Consider the following 20819-nt stretch of genomic DNA (forward strand, 5'->3'; position numbering starts at 1 on the left):
AGAAGACCACTGGAAGAAGAAAAAAAATTAAAATAACCCTGAAGGCGGTGACAGGTCCGACGGAAGCATTGTTTGTCTAAATAAAAACCCACTTGTGTGTTTTTCCCGCTGCCTCGCTTTGCACTTCAGAACGCGCTGCCGTTGCTTTTGCTTGTGTTTGCATGCGTGCGGTGAACATCAATATAATTGTCATGAGCATACAGCTAGAGGTGCGTGTGTGTGTGTGTGAGAGAGAGAGACAGAGAGAGAGACAGAGAGAGACAAAGGGAGCAGCTGCGTATAACAAAATCCTAGCCAGACGACGGAGCCGTCGTGTTTTCGAAGGCCTGGGGCGGGAAAATATGGAGCTCAGCTTGTTTGTCTGTGATGGATATGAATGCATCAGGCACCACAAACAAACGTGTGTGTGTACGTGCGCTTTGTGTGTCTTTTTTTTTTTTTGTTTGTTTTGTTTTTGCGTGTGGGCTTTCAGCACACCGTCCTCTCGTTTATGCTGCAGACGCGTCCGCGGAACAAAGGCCCGGCCAACTCTGCTGACGCAAGGTCAAACTCGAAGGCGCGCATCCCAGGACGCCTCCAAACAGATGTTGCCTGCACATGCACACACCCACACACACACAAGGTGTCTGATCAAATTCATTGCACGGATTATAAGATTCACACTGACCAAAGACTGCCTAGAGTGCAGTCGTGACTGCAATAAATGAAATAAATACATAAATAAAAAGTAGATTAATAAACAGGCAATAAATAAATAAATAAATAAATGACATGATTTGCATACCAATGTACATTGCACCCAATGTAAATAACCTTTTACACTTTGTGCAAATGTGCATCCCCGCTGAAAGTCCAAACTGTGTGCAAGGACAAATGTGCAACTGCAACATACTGTCGAGTCTGGTGCAGTTTTCTTCGTAATCATTAAGTCCAATCTACAGTAATAAAAAAGCTGCAGGCCTTAGCTTGGCAGTTCATTCCACAAAAATGGAATTCCCTTGATGCTTAAGAAGAATGTTTCAACCAGTAAGGGACTTTTACCTCAGCTAACTTGGACATCCTATGTAAGTTTTGAGTTTGAATCGATAGGAATCTTGCTTGGACACGCCGAAACTTGACTCGGGAAGTACGATGGCTCCAAGTGGGAAGCGATGACAACTCGCAGGGACAGCGAGCTGTCCGATGCTGCTCAATAAAAGCATCAATAAGCAAAGACATCTGCTTGCTGGCGCAAGCAGGAGCCGCGGCATTGATCGTTCTATTTGGTTGTCAGCGAAGCCGGCGCTATCTTGAGCCGAGACAATATGATTCATAAAGGGAGTGAGTCATCTCCCCAGTGAGTCCTCTTGTTGTCAAATGCAGCCGCCCGCCTTCCTTCTGAAGCCCTCGACAAATGCAGCAAATCAGTCTGCGTGTACAGTATGTTTGGGTCGGCGAGGAGGAGGTAGAAGCATTTGGGAGCCAGTGAGCCGGCATACACGCCTGTCGCGGCTACTAAACGCAAGGCGCGGTTAGCTGGGGACACTCCAGCCGCTCAAATGCACGGTAGCCTCATTATGTCACTTCTCCTCACGCTGCACTGTAATTCCTGCTTCTGCGATTTCCCTACTCGCCACAATACTTACGTGACTTTTATCGCCGCATACGCTTCAAGTATTTGGCCAACCGGGATGTCTTTTATGGGTACCACGGGTCAGTGGCATCGAAACAAGCCCACTGATGCAAATAAGACTCCCCTGTCTGAATGGCTTTCTATTGTTTGGAGTCGCTCGCGTTTGTTTTTGCACTTGGCTGTATTTGTAGAGCAGCAGATTCAAAATGCCACCGCGCCGTGCTTTTATCCACCTCAACAACACCATGTTGTCCGATTTTTAAGTCTGTTAACCTTTCAAGCGTGTATTTTCAGAAGACGGGCAGTCACTGAGATGTTCCTGGTTAGACGTTTTTCATCTATCTATCTAATCTATTTTAGCTAGCTAGCTGTCTTAGCTAGCTAGCTGTTTTAGCGAGCTGTCTGAGCTAGCTGTCTGAGCTAGCTGTTTTATCTAGCTGTAGGTTGGTGGTTAACGGTGACATTTGGTCAAAAGCGGTGCTAAAAGGCAGTGGTTTAATGTGCTGGCTGAAACACGTGGTCGACAAAGAGATGAAAAGGCAAATGAAAACTGGATAAAACATTGTTATGAAGATTTTTTATTTAGCCAACTGAAGACAGAGTGGTCAAAATGGACAATCGAAGGATGCGATCGAAAAAAAAAATCAAAGAAAACTTGTGGCGGGAAAAACAATGACGTGACCATTTCTGGACCTTTTTGCACCTTCCAACCTCTTAGTGGCTTTGCTTTGTGTGATAACATTTGAAAATCAATAGTTCCTTTTACATCCAAAAGTTCTTTCCTTTGCAATATTATGTTGTACGTCAGTCAAAGTGTTGGAGGTTGATCAATGTTTCATGAAAGTTTGGTAAGGTTAAAAATGATTGCAGGGTTGACAGAGCAAACTTGTCACTAATTTCAAAATCAATACCTCTGCCGTGTGGCTAGCAATCCTCGGCTCCGTGTGCTTCCTGTGCGAGTCAATTTTATAAAATTTCCTATTGAGTAGCACAGCCGAAGTGCGTCATCCTTACACAGGAAGCAACTCAGAATGATTCTAGCTCATAATTGGCAATTTTGTAGCCAAGTATTCCTGAGTCACTATTTGGATCACACTTTCCGACTCCCACTCGTGAGAAATTGCGCTCAGTGGTCGCGCTTAAGTATATTTTCTTCAGGACCTTTTAAAAATGTCAAAGCTCAAGTTAATTGTTACGCCAGCATCATCTTCTGAGTCAGCAGACAAAAGTTTTGGAATGGACGTCTTTGCTGCTACGTTGGTGTGAAATCAAAGATAGAAAAGTAGGTCATTCAAGATGGCTACCGAGGAGTACTTGGTGCAAACATTTAGAGAAGCGCTGGTCTATGCTGTTTACCGCTTTGGCTTCGCAGCCTTCATCCTTCTTCATTAAGCAATAACTGAAAGTACAAATGGATGCTTCAGCACCGACGTTGAACGATAAATAAATATCCAAAGGGAAATGGACTGAGTTACAACAATTGACTTATTGGAAGTGCGTAGGTGCCATGTGGCGCTGTGGCCGTTGGTAATCGTATTAAGCTCCGCCCCCACCTGCTTTCATGCCACCGCTGCTTGTGGAGAACATGCATCAAGCTGTGTCAGAGAAACCAAGAGTCAAATTATTCATTTCAGCGTGACGGGCTGCTTAAAGAGAATGCTGAACGGTTAACTCCCAAAAAATTCATATGTAAATGTAAGTCACTTGTACTCGACTTATTTCCAAACACGAGTGGCCGGAGTGGGGAGCATGTGCGGCTGGCTACATGTGTGGATAGCATGTCTTACATCCCCAGGAGACGCAGTTCAATCGGTCTCGGCGGTCCCCCCGTGTGACTTTTGCATGAATGCACCGTGCTTGCAACATAACCAGAGTGCAGCAAAGTGGGGTGAGACAAGAATCGTTATGTCACGCCCCAGCGCACTGCATTAATAGAAGCAGAGACGGAAAAAGGCCCCGCCGCCTGAAAAAACATGTCGTTTTCCGCTTTGTATTAACACGCGCATGTAAACTGAAGACTGAGGTGAGTCAAGCAAAGGTCAACACACCGTGTTTCTGTTTGTCTGCCCTGTCAATTGACGTGGGAGGAAAATTGGCATTGTATTGACAATATGCACTTGTTTTATTTTATTTTATCTTTTTGTTGATATAGATTTTTTATTCTATTATTATTATTTTAATCTGGCACAGTAAGAGTCCTGGAAAAGCAATAATATTGAAAAAAAAATCGAACTCGTGGCAGTCCGATGCAAATGTAATTGGACCAAAAAGCCGAGGTGGAAATTGTGAGGCAGGTGTTTGTTATGGCATCAGAAAAATCCCCAAAACAGGTCCCAGTAGACTCACGGCTGTGCTGCTTTTAACTCTTGCTTGAGGAAAATGCGTATAATATGTACATTGTGCATAAATACTGCTGACAGTGCGCAGGAAATATAGGCCAATATTGTTTATATTAGACAAGGCAGCCAGAGGACAACAGAGATTAAATGCAGAGCACAAGGCCATAATACAGAATGAAATAAAGGATAATTGCATTCAGTTAAGACAGTCGGCGTGACGTTTACGGTACGGAATGATGCACAGCGACGGTGACGTGACGAGACAATGGCCTCAGCATCGTTCCATCTCTGGCAGCGCATCACAAACATGGCTGCCGTTCAGCTCAGCTCTTGGCAGTGGCGGGTCTGCCGGCACAAAATAAATAAGTACACTCTGCGTGTCGTAAAATAAGCCCACGCGGGGCGCGGACGCCGTGAGTAGAACGGTTACGAAACGAGCGCGTGCCGCAGGGAATTAAATTAATATTTGAGAAGGGCTGTTTTTAAAACACTCATCATGAATCAACAACCATTCAACTTTTATCTCCTTCCGTTACACGTTGGCTGTCGTGGGAAGAGACGCGACATAAAAATAGAGGTACGCCTCGCAGCATTAAAAAAAAAGTAAAAATTACAAAAAAGGATTTTGTTTTTCCCGTAACAGTCTATCTAGCTCCTCCTCCTGAGACATTCTCGGTAGTCCCTGTTGGCCATTTTGTTGTGCTTTTGATGAGTGGTTTAATTGCATCACTTTCTGTCTAATTCAAACTCACTTAACACCCAATAATATGAAGTGATGTGACGTCATTGCGTCCACGCCGATAAAACACAAGCACGTCATTTGACAGCACAGGCCCATTCTAGTTAAGCGCGATCCATAATCCGATACAATCACCATCATGTGGTAATGTGTGGGTCGGGCCCAGCAGACTGCAGCTTGTAAGCGAAGCACTCAACTAGCGGAATAGCATGTTACTTAGTATTAATGGGCCGTGGAGGAGTTTGAGCTGCAGGCAGGGCAGGCCGTCATTAAAAGCCAGCAGCATCCAAAACGCCATCCTCCGCTTGGAACAACTTTAGAATGGCTTTTGTAAGCAAGCCTGATACAAAATCAGTTCAGAATTTGGATTTTTCATAATTATCTCTCAATGGGATGACCTCCTATAGAAATATTTGTGTTGAGGAAAAATCAGGACCAGGCTTCAGTTGTATTATGTTCCTCAAATAGTAAATAAAAAGTGTAAATATACAATTTAAGAAGTCTCAAAGATAAATAAGAGCGATGACTTCCATTCTCTTCTGTTGTTGTTTAACTATGATGGAGACATAATAGCCAAGGCCATTTTGCAATTGCTCTTTTGTCTTCGGGATGCTGAAATGAAGCTAGCTAGCGCCGAGCAAGGCGGACTGATGGATGAGCGGTGAAATAGCGGCCCAGGAATGAGGAGTGAGGCTCTGCGAAATGGAAAGAGAAAAGTAAATCAAAATGGCCAAGTATGTGGGTCAGCCAGCCTGCTGTCAGGCGTCCCTCCGGTGTGTGACCTGATAGACAACTTTGAAAAACTTAAAAGATGGATGTAGCAATGAACACGCCGCTCTTGGCTTAGCGCGGGATGGTTAGCGCCTGCTGGTGGTCTATTTACAAGGGTTCACAAGGAATCAAAATGGCCGCCACCAGGTCGGAGCCAGACGTTTCATCCTTTTTGAAAGAGAGATCTGAGCGACACGCTGTTTTTAGCCCTCCGCTAGGCTAAGGCTAATTTTAGCACTGAATAACATTTAAAGCAAACCCACTGTTAGGTTTTTACAGACAGAGTGAATAAATGTTAAGAGAAACGCACCAACGGACAGACCACAAGTGAGGCAGAATATTGAGTCGTAGCTTGCGCAAGGAGTGCAGTACAGACAGCTTACAATGCCCAACCTACACTAAAGTCTGTCTGCATCCTTGCTCTCTTTATTTGGGGAATTTTCCTCATCACATGTGTAGCAGAAACCAAATAAGGGTAGGGGGAAGCGCAAACGGTTTCTGCTTTTGGTAAGCGCAGGAAACTTCTGGTGTGTGTAGATTACTGCAAACGTTATGCTAATGTGGCGACATAGGAAAGAGCAAACAGAGTTCATCAAGTTCAATGGGTTCAAGCAGTCTTATCAGCAAGGACCAGGGGCGCTCCCAGCGCTCCATTTCTTGAGGGTGTGAGGTGCCGAGTCAGCCACTTGAGGAAGGCTGACACAATGTCGTTGCTGCTGTCTCTCGCTGACCGAGACAAGACCTCACACCTTGGCTGATGTGGTATTCTGTGGTGGACATAAGAACAGCAAAGCAGAACAACGTACGCACGTACGCAGATCTAATCTAACGGTAGATCTAACGAGACATCATTTACTGTAATATAGTAATATAGAAACTAAAAGAGAACGCATGATAACATATATATACAATTTTCCAACAATTCCCCCCTGTTTATCATAAGTTCTCAGAGACCCTCAAATCACCCAAAGGCTACTTCAAAAGATTTTCAGCCGCAGGATCATACGTCATAAGAACAAATTTACACTCGGGAGGCGACCGAAGCCAATCAGACAACGTCGGACTCAGGAAAAAGGTCGGACAGGTCCACAGCGGGGGCCTCATCAATGGAGTCAATGCGAAGATGACAACTCGGGGGCCGTGGGAGCTCAAAGTCGTCCTCAGGGAGCAACGGAAAAGCGTCAGCCGGCGGAGAGATAGCGGTCGTAATCAATTTATTAATTAGGGACCGGAGACACGGAATGCAACAACATCCACACAAGGTCAAAACAGCAGAAAAAACGGCAAGGGAGACTAGGACCGAGGAAACCAGGGTGCGGTACTTGCCGAACACATTCAGCCAGCTGTTCCAAACCTCCGTGTTCACACCACTGTGGTCCTTCATCTTCCCATTCAAGGTCCTCAAACCTTCAAGGGCCAGGGACAGGCTTCCGCCGGCTGCAGTGTTATTTGGGATAAAAGTGCAGCATTGCTCACCGAACATGGCGCAGACACCGCCCTCCTTAGCGAGTAGCATGTCAAGGGCCATCCGGTTCTGGAAAGCCATGAGGGAAGTCGCGGCCAGCTGGGAGTGGACCGCTCTGAAGCCCGCCTCGGTCCAATTTCCAAGCCTCTGCACGTTGTAGTGGATGTAATTGATCCTGTCAACATTTTTGTTAAGGGTGCACCACCAACAAATGGAGGATTCGAAACCAGCTGCTATCTGGTTCACCAGCTTATACTCATCCGGCACTCCTCTGGGAACTCCAATGGCATCTATATAGGTCGGATCCGCCGCGCCTTGCCACTCGGCACTCCGCTTAGCCCTCGACCAGGGTCGGGGCACAAAAGAATCAATAAAAACGTCTAGCTCATGAGTAGATGCGGGCATTAATAAAACGGGAAGCAAAAGGGTCACCAAAGCGCAAGTACCAGAGCTATTAAAAGGGAGACTATCATAAAGTTTGTCAGTGTCGCACCAAAACCAAATATCACTACGAGCGATGGGTGAGAAAAAGGCAGCGCCATAGAACAGGGAAGTGCACAAAGGAGCTGACAAAACGCCTAGGCTTGCGCCGGTACCGGGCAACTTGATGCACGTGAAATTACCTTTAGCAACATCAGTGGAAAAAAGGGGTTTGGACTTTGCCAAGGAGGAAACGGGATAGACCTTGTCCCAACTGGAGCAAGGATGAGCAGACGGAATGGAAGGGGTAGACATCACAAAAATCGCACACTCAGGAGCCACACTCGCGGGAATGATTCTCAAGAGGGGCCGTGGGCCCATACACACAACGCAACTGGTGTTAGTCACATTAGCAGCTTGCTCGGCCATGAGGAGCCAATTGTTAGTCTGGCCACTCATACCTGTGGAGGCCACAAAGTGACTGTCTACATCGGTGAGGGCCACGCTCGTAATCACTGCCCCAGATGTTTTGGAAAAGTCGCTCAACACGGGACTGTCAGCGCCCCGCATAGTTTTGTTAACGCAAAGGACAATAGGAAACTGAGGATCCTTCCCAGAGGACCAAGCCCACAACTGAAAACCCCAACAGGAAGTATTGAGCAGGGTAGCGTGAGGGGGCCGAACCGTGTCATCAGGGAGTGTAACGGTCAAAAGAAGGCTTGAGCCTTGGTTCTTCAAAGTGATACGTTTAGCAAAAAAACACAGCTTCTTCACTGGAGCCAGGAGGCCAGTAACCTGGTACCTGCGAGGTGATGAAGGCGCTCCAGTCCGAAATGTCTGGATTGACAGTCAAATACCACCAATACCCAGGCCATTTGTCACCCGTAGTGAGCCAGCCTTGTCGGGTACCTTTCAAACTCTTCAAGGGCACGGTGATAGTGGAAGCCGTGTTTGGGGCCACGGTGAACGCCAATGAATGTAGGTACGCGTTGGCTATGCGCCATGGCACGCAGGAAATACCGTCGTGAACGAGAGCAGGCGTGCAGTGTTTAAAGGTGGGCCTAATGGACGAGACCTCACGCCTATGTCTACGCGAGGCAACATCATCCCACGGACAATATCGGGAATCAACGGAACTACCGCGTCTGAGCCTAGGATCGTTATCCGTCGAACAAAGTATGTAAAACTCATAATCAGAAATAGTAAAAACATCAGGTGAATCAGAAACAGCGGAAACTACAGGTAAATCAGGAACAGTGGAAACTCCAGGTGAACTGTCTGGAGTCGTGTGTTTTATAAAAACAGGGCCGATGCGCATATAGCACACTGTCCCAACTACAGTGAAACCAAAAATGACAAAAATCCAAATGAATGCTTCCCAAGGTTTGCAACCATCCCGCACCTTCGCAAGACATTGTTCCAACGGCATTTTAACACCTAGTTTTAGATCTCCTCAGAGTCAACTCCCTGAGCTTCGGGTTGGTGGCTTGGAATGCTTCTGCTGGCTTTCGTGTCAACCCTGGATCTTGGCACCAGAATCAGGCACTATTACCAGACTTGCACACCTTCCGTACTTAGGTTGGGTCTGCGGAGATCACCTTTTTACAGTGTGACAAATGAATCCACGTGTTACGTTCGGCTATTTTTAAAGCGTTAGGTGTTGTGAGAAGCACTAAAAAGGGACCTTCCCACTTGGGCGAGTGCCAATTCTTCTTCTTGATGCTCCTGATCAAGACCCAGTCTCCCGGAACCACTTTGGGGTCCTCCTGCGGAGAGATGGGTTGGTCAGTAATGTTACTGGTCTGATTTTTAGCATGTTCCAACATTTTTCTCATGTAGTCGGCCAAAGTGGCCTCTTCCGGCACGTCCCAAACATTTTTAAACTGAGGAAGCCTGTATGGTCTTCCAAAGATGGTTTCATAGGGAGTCAACCCAGTCGTACTTGTAACATTCATGTACATTTTCACTAAATCTAGACACTGAGTCCATGGTCGTTTAGTTTCCTCCATGCATTTTTTTAGTCTATTTTTTATAGTACCATTAAAACGCTCAATCAAGCCAGCTGACTGTGGATGGTAGGAACAATGGTTCTTTATATTTATGTGGAACAATCTCCCAATGTTTTGCACCACTTGATTGACAAAATGTTGACCATTGTCACTATAAATTTTTTCTGGAATGCCATATCTTGGAATAATGTCTTTGCACAATGCTTTTGCTACTGTTAGTGCGTCCGCATGTCTAGTGGGAAAAACTTCTACCCATTTAGAAAACGCATCGATGATGACCAAACAATATTCTTTTCCCTCGCTCTTATTTAATTGGATGTAATCCATATGTATTGTGTGAAATGGATACAATGGAGTCGGAAATTTTCCTCTCCGAGGTCGCAAGTTACCTTGTGGATTGTGTTTAGCACAAATCAAACATGCTCTGCAAAATTGTTGCGAAAAACCAGCAAACCCGTATGCTGTGTAAATGGACTCAATCTGTTTCACCATCCCCCCTGTCGAGACATGGGTGACCCCATGACTCGAAATAGCAGCCCACTTATACAAGTTCCGAGGCAAGACAGGCTTGCCCAGAGGTCACACAAAAAGGCCATTGTCATTTTTAATGGCGCCCCGTTTCTCCCAAGAGAGGCGCTCCTGGGAGGGGCTTTGAGATTGCATGTCAAGCAGCACGTCAGGAGAAACGTGAGACACGGAATCGCTATCAGTATAAGAAGAGAGGACATGGAGCACGCCTTCAGCGGCAGCCTTGGCAGACCTGTCCGCGAAGGCGTTACCCAAAGAAACAGGATCAGACCTAGTAGTATGAGCAGCACATTTGCAGACCGCCACCTTGGAGGGCAGTTGGACAGCGTCCAAAAGTTGGGGAAGCAATGTCGAATGGGTGACGGGCTTGCCTGTAGATGTTACCATGCCACGGTTGCTCCATTGTTGAGCAAAGACGTGCACTGTGGCAAAAGCATACTGACTGTCAGTCCAAATGGTGACAGGCTTGTTCGCGAAAAGAATGCAAGCTTCCGTGAGAGCAATGAGTTCAGCGGCCTGTGCCGACATATGGGAAGGCAGTTTCACAGCTTTCAAAACCTCGTCAGCTGTAACGACAGCGTAACCAGAGAGGGTCACGCCAAGAGCATTTTTCTTCGAAGATCCATCAACAAAAACCACGTGACCGTCAGACAAGGGTGTGTCCTCCAGATCGGGCCGAGCCTTGGCTACTTGTTGGGCCGCATCGACACAATCATGGAAATCACCGTCATCCGGAAGAGGAATGAGAGTAGCAGGATTGAGTGTTGTGCACCTCTCAACGGTCAGATGCGGTTGGGAAAGCAAAGTAGCCATGCACGACAAGTGACGTGCAGGCGACAAAAAGGTCATGTTTGTTTGTAGCAAAAGAGCTGACACTGCATGCGGAACTTTCAGCGTTAAAGGATGAAACAACACAACGCTGGCGCTGCTTTCCACAGCCATGGAGGCCGCCACCACGGCCCTCACACATGGTGGGAGAGCGCAAGCAACACTATCCAATTTAGAAGAATAAAAGGCAATAGGGCGAAGTTTCAAGCCATGCGATTGCATCAAAACAGAGGTCATATAATGACCTTTGCAATCAACAGTCTGGACAAACGGTTTGCCATAATTGGGCAAGGCTAGAGTGGAGCTAGAGACCAATGCCTGCTTGATCAACACAAATGCATCCTCCGCCTCAGGAGTCCATTTTAGTGGAGTGGACATCGAGATGTCCTCAACATACATTAATTTGGACAGAGGAGCGACAATTTGGGCATAATCAGGCACCCAGCTCCTGCAATAACCAGCAAGACCCAGAAAAGACATCATTTGTTTCTTAGTGAGTGGTTTAGGGGCCTGCAAAATGGAAACTTTCCTGCTCTCAATTATAGTTCGACCTTGGGAACTAAGATTGTGTCCTAAATATTTAATCTCCTCGGACCACAGTTGGAGCTTGTTTTTGCTGACCTTGTGGCCTTCCTTCGCCAAGTGATGTAACACTGCAAGTGTGTCCGTCTGACAAGAATCAAAATCAGGAGAAGCAATCAAAATGTCATCAACATAGAGCAAAATCTGACTTCCCTTTGGTGGGACAAATTTTGCCATGCTGGCCGCCATCACCTGCGAATAGATAGTTGGGCTTTCGCAGTACCCTTGGGGCAGTCTGGTAAAGGTGTACCTCGAGCCAGCATAAGTAAATGCAAACCAAAACTGGCTTTCTTCAGCAACAGGAACAGAGAAGAAAGCGTTGCTAATATCAATTACTGAGAATATCTTTGCATCAGGCGTCAATGAATTCAACAAGGTGTGTGGGTCAGGGACACAAGGTGCCCTCTGAATGACGGCGCTGTTCACTGCTTGCAAATCTTGCACCATTCTCCACCCGACAGAAGGAGGCGCTTTCTTCACAGGAAAAATCGGAGTATTACAAGGAGAATCAGGACAGAGAATAATGACACCAGCTTTTAGCAAATCCGAAATAACAGGTGCGATGCCTTGCAGGGCATCGGGTTTCAATGGATACTGTCGCACACAAGGACGGTACTCAGTCTTAGGTCTAATGACAACAGGAAGTGCACTTTTCACCAACCCAACGTCAGAGGGCCCTGTTGACCAGAGATCAGTCGGGACCTCAGCGAGGACCTGCTCATCTCCTGGTGACAACACAAAATGTCAAGCTGAGGGTGCTTTCTCAGAACAAGTTTTAGCATGCACACCACAAGAAAGGAAAAAGATGTGGTTCAAGACACTTCTGAAAAGCTTGGTAGAAGGACTGTAAAGAACACCAGAACTATCTCGAGTCCAGTCAAGGGCAGCCAATCCGTCTTTGGCCATGAATCCCACGCTTTGCCATGTGGATGAAAAAGGTCGGAACAAAGAGATATGGAGCGGGGTGGCCGTCTTGTGTAAATTTTCGATTCTAGAGGGAGCTGGCTGCATGACTACACAAGCGCGGCTTTCACCATCATGTAAGAGGAAAGCTGCTCTCAAGATGATAGGCGTAGCAGCCTTAAGCATGGCTTCGTAGTTTTGGTCAGGACCGGGCGTGTCCTTGTGCCACAAGGTCACGTGCAAGTCGTTTGGTTCCATTGCCTGCTCAGGGCATCGCAAAAGGCTTCTGGCCCGTGCCAAAAGAGGAGACCCAAATTGTCTCACCTCGGGGTCAATTAAATCCAATGAATAAAAATAGTAGCAATGAAATTGACCAAATATTTGTAATTGGTGACGCCTTTTGACAACGATTTTGTCATCAAGAGATACTAGAGAAAGACCAAGAGCAGTGAGAGCATCTCTTCCAAGCAAGTTAATAGGGCAATTTGGCATCAGCAAGACAGGAATGCAACAACTTCCTCCTTCAGGGTCCCGTATCCAGACTGGATGAGACTGAGGAACTGGAGTTGTCATTCCATTTGCTGCCCTCACCCAAAAGGATCTCCCGCCTTCTCGCACATCCGCAGGAATGTCGCGACAAGTAGTGATGCACGCTCCTGAATCACACAAAAAGGTAATGGGAGTACCATTCACAAACAAAGTTATCACAGGTTTCTCTACATTGTTCATCAACAAGTCCTGAATGTTCAAATCTGCATCAATAGGGGGAGCTGTTGTCAAAACAGCTCCTTCAGTTCCATGCTGACTGTCGGTTAGTCACAAGGGAGGGACAGCCCCGCTTTTATGGGGGTCCGGACAATATTTTGCTATGTGGCCCTCCTTGCCGCACGCCCAGCAGACAGGAGGCTGAGTGCTAGGTTGCTTCGGTTGACCTGTCGGGCCATAACCGAGAGCACCATGCCGGTAGCCTCCCCTGCCCTTGCCGCGGAAGTTTCCACGACCATGCTTCTTCTGGTAAGGTTCAAAAGTTTTGTTTTGATAAAATGCATCATGTGAGTCTTTATCAGCAAAAAAAAAAAATGGTAGCCACTTTCCCTTTTTCTTTTCCTTTTTTCAAATTAACAACTTTCTCAGCATGCATGGCATGATCAATAAATTGTGGCAGTGTGGAAGTAGGGAAAGTGATCATATGTTTCACAACCCAGTTTTGAATTGCTGGTCGCGAATTTGTATGTAGAGCATTTTTGAACTGCTGGTTGTAAACCTCAGTTCCAGGTACCAAGCCGCTATTGGCTTTGAACACTTTCTCCAATCTGTGTCTATAATCTTCAAACAATTCATCCTCTTTTTGTTTGGTTCGACCAATTTCTGCATAATTTGCTCTACGTTGAAATTTAGTTTTTATCCTGCCCAAAAGTTGCTCAATTTGATTTCTCAATGGCAGCCCATTATATTCCAATGGGCGGCCATTTTCATCAAAAGGATCCCAATTGCCCTTGACACTGGCCCAGTCTTTGGTCAAAGTTGCCATAAAAACTTGTTGCACCTCATCTCCTCTTAAATTATAAGAAGCAATGAGTTGCATCATGTCAGTACAATATTGCTCAACATCTTCAGACGGCAATGCTATTCCCTCAGTGGCTGATTTTACATCAGCATGAGTCCACGTTCTGTAGACTAAAATAGTGGGCCCTCCGTCATCATGGGGGTTTGCCACTTGAATCATTGGGTAGGCCTCGGTTACTCCTGCGCCCATGTAGTTCGGGCTGCCGTCTGCTACGGGGGCCGATGGAGAGGGAGCTTCCGCTTTTACGCGGCTCCGCGTAACCATGGCGTGAGCAAAATCACTATATTTTGGAGGGTCATCTACGACCGGCAATTGTGGGTACAATCGCTCGCGCTCCACAGTACTTCTCCTAACAATCTGTTCATCTTTCTCATCTGAATCCACCCCCTCCTCGGGCACGGCTCTCAAGCGAGGCCGCGCCACTGAAGTTTCATCATCTTCTCGTCTGTGCAATAAAAGGCTCTCTTTGGAGACGGACTTTTCTTCGCTCCTTTTGTTCTTTAATTTTTCTTTTATTTGTCCACATTTTCTTTTTTCTGCTTCCAATTCCCATTTCACTATTAAATGATACCCATCTTTATTCTTTTTATTTGCACCATGTTTGGCAATAATCGATTGTTTGAGATTGTTTAATGAGTTTGCACTCAATTGACCATCGAAGTTATAATTCGTTATCCATTTATCGAGATATTTCACATTTTTAGGGTCGACCCATTCCATTAATTTCCAATCTTTGCATTTTAATTTATCTCGAGGTAAAGAGTTTCGTTTGCTGTTTAAATTTCCCATGGTTTTATTTTCTAAATTTCGGAGTTGGCGGTTCGAATGGCACCTACAGTGTCCTAAAGCCAACTTTATTCACAGGACAGTGGTTAAATATTCGATGTGGAGTAAGTCTCCTTTCACCTTCCCAGCAGGGAAGCGGAGAGTTCTCTAGCCTCTGCACCTCACACAAAGCCACTGTTTACAATCCTGTGTTTTTATATAGAGGAGAGCTCAAATGAGATCACTCTCAGTCAAACCGCACACAAACACACCACACGCGTTTTTCACCACTTTTAGGAATAACAGAGGAGTCCGCACCTCCTTGCGGAATTTAACTAACAATTAATCGCTAGGTTTAACTAACAATTAGTTAGGGGGCTCCGCACCGCCCCGCGGAATTTAACTGTTCCTATTTCACTTGACAGGGTCTAGAATTCCCAAGGTTTTAGTGACTTCTCGTCACTTTTCTCTTTAAGTGACCTCTTGTCACCGCTCATTCATTCCTTTTAGTAGAATCAATATTCCTACTCACAGTCCGCTGGTCCTTTTCCTCGGGTGATTTCGGCAGTCCCCCCAGCGTCCAGCCGAACCGCTCGAGGCAGTCCCGTCAAAGGGCTTTTGTTTACCTTGGCCAAGGATTTTTCCTGCGTCGAGGAGTCCCGCCGGAGCCGCAAGGACGTATAGAAATCCCGGACGAGCCCCCAATTTCTGTTAGGTTTTTACAGACAGAGTGAATAAATGTTAAGAGAAACGCACCAACGGACAGACCACAAGTGAGGCAGAATATTGAGTCGTAGCTTGCGCAAGGAGTGCAGTACAGACAGCTTACAATGCCCAACCTACACTAAAGTCTGTCTGCATCCTTGCTCTCTTTATTTGGGGAATTTTCCTCATCACATGTGTAGCAGAAACCAAATAAGGGTAGGGGGAAGCGCAAACGGTTTCTGCTTTTGGTAAGCGCAGGAAACTTCTGGTGTGTGTAGATTACTGCAAACGTTATGCTAATGTGGCGACATAGGAAAGAGCAAACAGAGTTCATCAAGTTCAATGGGTTCAAGCAGTCTTATCAGCAAGGACCAGGGGCGCTCCCAGCGCTCCATTTCTTGAGGGTGTGAGGTGCCGAGTCAGCCACTTGAGGAAGGCTGACACAATGTCGTTGCTGCTGTCTCTCGCTGACCGAGACAAGACCTCACACCTTGGCTGATGTGGTATTCTGTGGTGGACATAAGAACAGCAAAGCAGAACAACGTACGCACGTACGCAGATCTAATCTAACGGTAGATCTAACGAGACATCATTTACTGTAATATAGTAATATAGAAACTAAAAGAGAACGCATGATAACATATATATACAATTTTCCAACACCCACTCAAGTTGGTCCAAACACAATTATCCAACAGCGGACGCCAGATTACAAAAAAAAAGCGCTCGACTTTTGACGCCATCCGTGGCTTCAATCTCTATTAAATCTTTCGGTAATCACTGAATATTAACTAGCCGACTAATTGCAGACCCCCAGAGGTGTTTTTAATGACCTGCTCTCGAGAGGTTGCAGCAAACCTCCAATCTGGATTCATTACAGCCATTATTAGATGAAGATTCATTAATCAAGGTGTTCAGACTCTCCTGGGGGAACCTCGAGGACCTTTTTTTCTTTTTTTTTTATAATTATGACTCAAGAAAAGCATTAGATTGAAGACATTTTTCTCTTGCTTTTGTTTGACTTTGAAGTGCCGCAGACACTTGATTTACAGCGTTCTAATTTTAACAAAGCGAGTCAAGTCTTTGTGGATTTTCCCCTGCCTGAATTGGATTTCTTGTGCATTACATGGTTTATTAATAAAGTTTTTATTATGTTGACATATTGATTTAATTTACTTTTCATTTACATTATTTCCTGTGGGTAAATGGTACAGACTGTCTCTTGCCTTCCTTGTTGACTCACTGCTCGCTTTTTTCTTTCCTGGCTGGAGGTTGCTTGAAATGTTACAGACGATGAGGTCCGTTTCTGGGGTTACTGTTGCGGGACTGAGAGAGCGCTATGATAACATCTGACTTTTCTGACAGGGCATTTAAAAAAAAAAAAAAAATAGATAACTTGCCATTAATGTTGGACATCGACGGAAATGTCAAATATGATGGAACATGCGCTGAGAAATATGTCGACGGGTTCGACATAATCTCATTCCGCTAATTGCTTTTCTATGAGGGTTCTTGGTGGATTTTTTTGTGGGTGTGGTGCGAGACCAAAATTTCCACTGAAATAAAATGTTTGACATTTCCATTCCCCTGGACGGTATCGCTAATCCCGCCCCCTCTTCCTTGCTTTTGGCTTCATTCTGAGAAATACATGGAAAAATGACGTCAGACTTCAGGATTTATAAAAATAATCACCAGTGTGTATTAATCCCGAAAGGTTAGCCTGATGTCCATTCATGATAGATGGGAAAAAAAAAACACGCTAGCCTGCGGTAAACGCGTTAATAAGATTAGCATAGACTTGCTAACTCCCCCTGCTGGTGACCTTTCCAAATGTCAATACGACACGCCATTCACTCCTATTGAGGTTGCTTTGCCAATGTTTGGTTCCATAATGCAATCATTCCAAAAACGTTCCCGCGGCACCTCAGCTTGAGGCTGATTTTTCTAATTAGAATATGCCTGACCAAGATTTCGTCCCGGAAAGCTACTTTGCAAGTTAATTCATCGTAAAAGGCAGTAATGGTAGCTGAAAGCGTTTGTTTTCTCCCACTTACTCCACACAGCCTTGTCATTTTGATAATCACATGCATCTCGTGATATTTTAACACACCTTGTACATTTACAGGCTTTTAGCTATTAAATATTTATACGCTATGTATTTGCTACAACGTGAGGAATACTCATTGAAATTTTTTAAATTAAAGTCTGACTGGTCTGTTTTTTTTATTTTTTTTTCAACACGATATAAGGATTTTTTTCCCCAGCGACACAGACATCAAGCTCCCACGCCATCAGTGAGTAAATCAGTCGCACACCCACGCGAGCAGCCACGCGAGCCGGCTTCATCCCACCGGGCTCATCACCGGCCGGCGTACGTGTGTGCGCAGGTGCACGCGCACGCGCGTGCGTCATCCAATCAGCAGGAAATATCGTCCCAGGTGGGCGACGGCTGTAATTCACGCCGGCTACTCCAGCGGCGCAGGTCGCTCCCGTAAAAATGGACGGCCGAGTGGCAACGCTTCAGTTCGCTCCCTCATCACTCATTTCAAGAAACTTCTCTCATGTCTGCCCCCCCCTGCGTTCCTTACTTCTGCCATTGAATAATTCAACCTGGTCCTGGACAGGGCCAGGTTGGGAGGGATTTATGGGTCACTGCCGAGCGGCTCTTCCCAAAATAATTCAAAGCCACAACATGCAAACACGGGGTGCTTATTATGGCTGACCGTTACTCGGGGGGGGGAGTTCCTCAATCACAACTTGGATGTCATTTCCATCAAAGTCGAATCAGGATTGACATATTGCCGGAAGGTGCATAAATATTGGGACACGCGGTTGACAAATAATTGCCGATCGGACGATCGTTCGGCGGCAGGCTTTCCGCGCCCAGGTGTGCTGGAGCGTAGATTGAAAAAGAGTATTAGGAGATGCGGCACGCATGGGCGGCCAACTGCGTGCCAGGTAATTAATTTATCGAGCCGGGTCTGAGACAGATGGACAAGATGACAGGCTAAATCAAGGTAAAGCTTTTTTGACAACCTGTTTATGAGGTGTCACTTTGAATTTGGATCAAGGCTCGTTGGAGTCGCCACTGGGTTTTTTTTGGGGGCGGCACATGATCACTGGCGTGCATGGAAAGTCTCGCCGGAGAAGAAGCGAATGTTGCATCGTTATTCAACAATCCTCTCGCTCGGGACGTAAATACAAAATGTGGCCTTCCGTCGAGGACTGCGCTGAATCGTGCCGCATTGTGCTTGCGCCTCTCTCTCTCATCAGCCTCCCCATTTGCTGGCTTTTTAGGTCCAAATGCTAAATCAGCTGTATTATCTGTGCGGATGTTGTAAAGGAAAACGTGCTTCATGCCGCGTGACAGCCCATTTGTCTTGTTTTATTTTTAGGCTCGCGCAAACACCGAGCCGCGATGCCCAAAGACCATGCTCGTCGACAATTCCTCCACATTATCCTCCGGTAGAATTAAGTTATTGTTTTTAAATTGGATTTAAGGCGCGTTTCAAAAATCGGGAAGGTTATACCAATGGCGAGATGAAGTTCATACTAGGGAAAAAGTTCAGATTAGATGGAGGAATGTAACATTTATTCTTTTAAATAAATAAAAAAATATAGTTCATTAGCGATTATTGTTCTAATTTGGGCATTGCGGGCGTAAAAATTAAAAAGCAAGTTTCCCGTTGGGTAATTCAGTTTTATAAAATATAAAACAATATAACAAACAAGGCCGTCAGCAATTATCGTTTTAATTTGGGCATTATGGGCGTCAAAAAAAACATAATTTCCCATTGGGCATTCAGTTTTATAAAATAGATATAAAAAAAATACAAGGTCATCAGCGAATATCGTTTCAATTTGAGCATGATGGGCTTAAAAATAAAAAAAAACAAAGTTTCCCGTTGGGCATTCAGTTTGGGCGTAATGAACAGGGAAATGATGATGTCATTTGGCATGAGCGCAGCGAGCACCTGTCAAAGCATCTGGCCTTGTATAAATCGACTTTCACCCGTCCCGTCTCATTGCAAAATCCCAGACTGATAGCTGCAATTCAAGTCGACTTGCTCTCCCCCGACTTCCCTCCCTCCCTCCCTCTTTTGGTATTTCGATGCTTCACCATATCCCCTCGGGCAATTTCTGCTGTTCATCTGACCCCCAAAATTCTCGTTCCTGTCACTTCTTCCGAGCTGACAGCTAGATCAGAGGTCGGGTGCGGCGGCGGGACGGCACCCCGCTACGCCCCCCCCCCACCGGGATGACAGGCCTTGCTCAATACCTCCCCAGCAGTAACACGCATCTTTGTCACCATAAAACACTTTGCGCTGTTTTGCCCAAGGCGCGCTAGGCTGACAGCCGGCATGGAATGGACAATGACTTCCATTATGTGTTTACAATCAAATTATATTACACTCATTTCTCGAGAAACGCAGAGTCGGCGGTCACAACTTGGCACTCGTCGCGCCGATTCCGTTTGACGGCTACACCGAAGAGACGTCGCGGGGAATCAGCGAGACTGTCCGTGAAGATTTGGTGTTCTGAATCGCCCCCGACAGCAAACAACCTGAGTCAAGCAAAGCGAGTCAGCGATAAATAATTTTTTATGCTGATGATGTTTTCCTTATCGATAAAACACAACAATGTAAAATTCCTTTCAATCTGTTTTTCTTTTTTTTCAAGGTTTGTTTCCAAATCTCATTTGTGTTATATGATAACAAATAGTTTCCTTGAGAATTTTGAAAAATGGAGTGCAGTGAGACAACAACAAGAAGACGTCAGTGAAGTGCGGCCGCTCCTCGGCAGTAATTCGCTTAAGACTTATCTGTGCTGTGATTCACGACGCGTCACTTGGGGCTGTTTCATCACACTTTGCTGTTGAAATGGCCAAGGTTGGCTCTGGGTTGAAATAACATTAGTGGACCGGTACCTACCTCCGTAAATCTCAACTTGGTTCTCCTCCCACTCCATCCGTCTGTCTGTCTGATAGTTGCCGATCCAATTGGCCGCGTTCACGGGGGGAAGAGAATTTAAATTTGGCTGCTGGGTTTTGTTTCTCAAATTGATGAGGTGAACGTCGCGTTCGTCTTTTCGGGGTAGGGGGTGGGAGTCTCCCGCGGCCGAGCGGTGAATTACTTGTGACAAGTTATCGGGCCTTTTTAACGATGGCCATAATTGAGGATTAGCAGCTGACACCGCCCGCGAGGGGACTGGCACTGCGTTAAATGGGACGATCGTATCTGCCACAACCGTCGTCAGTACGATTTTACGGTAAATTTTCAGAAAACAAATTTGTACCTCACAAAAAATGCTAAACAAAACGTCATTTGAATTTTGCCTTTCAAATAATCAGTTGAAATGATGATAAAATGAATTCCGGTATTTTGTTCCGGCAGATGCGGAGAAGGCAATTCACCTTGGCTACAAGCGAGCGCAATATCTTAAATCTCGCACTGCACTCCAGGCTAGCGTCTCGTAATTTATGAGCCAACGTAGCTAACAGCAAGGACTTGTGCCATTTCAAAAGCTTATTCCGCATTCAAGATATCTATAAGGCAAAAATAACTATAGGCAAAGTCATTTTGGGAC

General features: G+C 45.7%; 2 protein-coding genes across 9 annotated transcripts in view; one reads left to right on the forward strand and one right to left on the reverse strand.

Annotated features, from left to right (window-relative positions):
• lingo1a (leucine rich repeat and Ig domain containing 1a) overlaps positions 1-20819 on the forward strand; it is a 174731-nt gene that overhangs the window by 65024 nt on the left and 88888 nt on the right. The window lies entirely within an intron of this gene.
• LOC133156427 (uncharacterized) lies at positions 5802-13257 on the reverse strand. 2 transcript variants are annotated; one of them, XM_061282117.1, is made up of 3 exons: positions 11486-13244; positions 6938-8148; positions 5802-6620 (listed from the first exon to the last, which is right to left on the reverse strand). In XM_061282117.1, the coding sequence occupies exons 1-3, from the start codon at positions 11554-11556 to the stop codon at positions 6610-6612; spliced, it is 1293 nt and encodes a 430-aa protein (XP_061138101.1). In that variant the 5' UTR covers positions 11557-13244; the 3' UTR covers positions 5802-6609. The 2 variants fall into 2 exon arrangements, with proteins under 2 accessions (XP_061138101.1, XP_061138100.1); XM_061282116.1 differs by having other exon boundaries at positions 5802-8148; positions 11486-13257.

Source organism: Syngnathus typhle, linkage group LG7 (assembly GCF_033458585.1).
Source record: "Syngnathus typhle isolate RoL2023-S1 ecotype Sweden linkage group LG7, RoL_Styp_1.0, whole genome shotgun sequence".
Lineage (NCBI taxonomy): Eukaryota > Metazoa > Chordata > Actinopteri > Syngnathiformes > Syngnathidae > Syngnathus > Syngnathus typhle.

Coding starts and splice junctions, on each gene's coding strand:
- LOC133156427 (XM_061282116.1), bottom strand. CDS start 11,556: ATGCTGGCTCGAGGTACACCTTTACCAGACTGCCCCAAGGGTACTGCG. Junction 8,149..11,485: donor GCCCAACTATCTATTCGCAG/GTGATGGCGGCC, acceptor ATCACCTCGCAG/GTACCAGGTTACTGGCCTCC.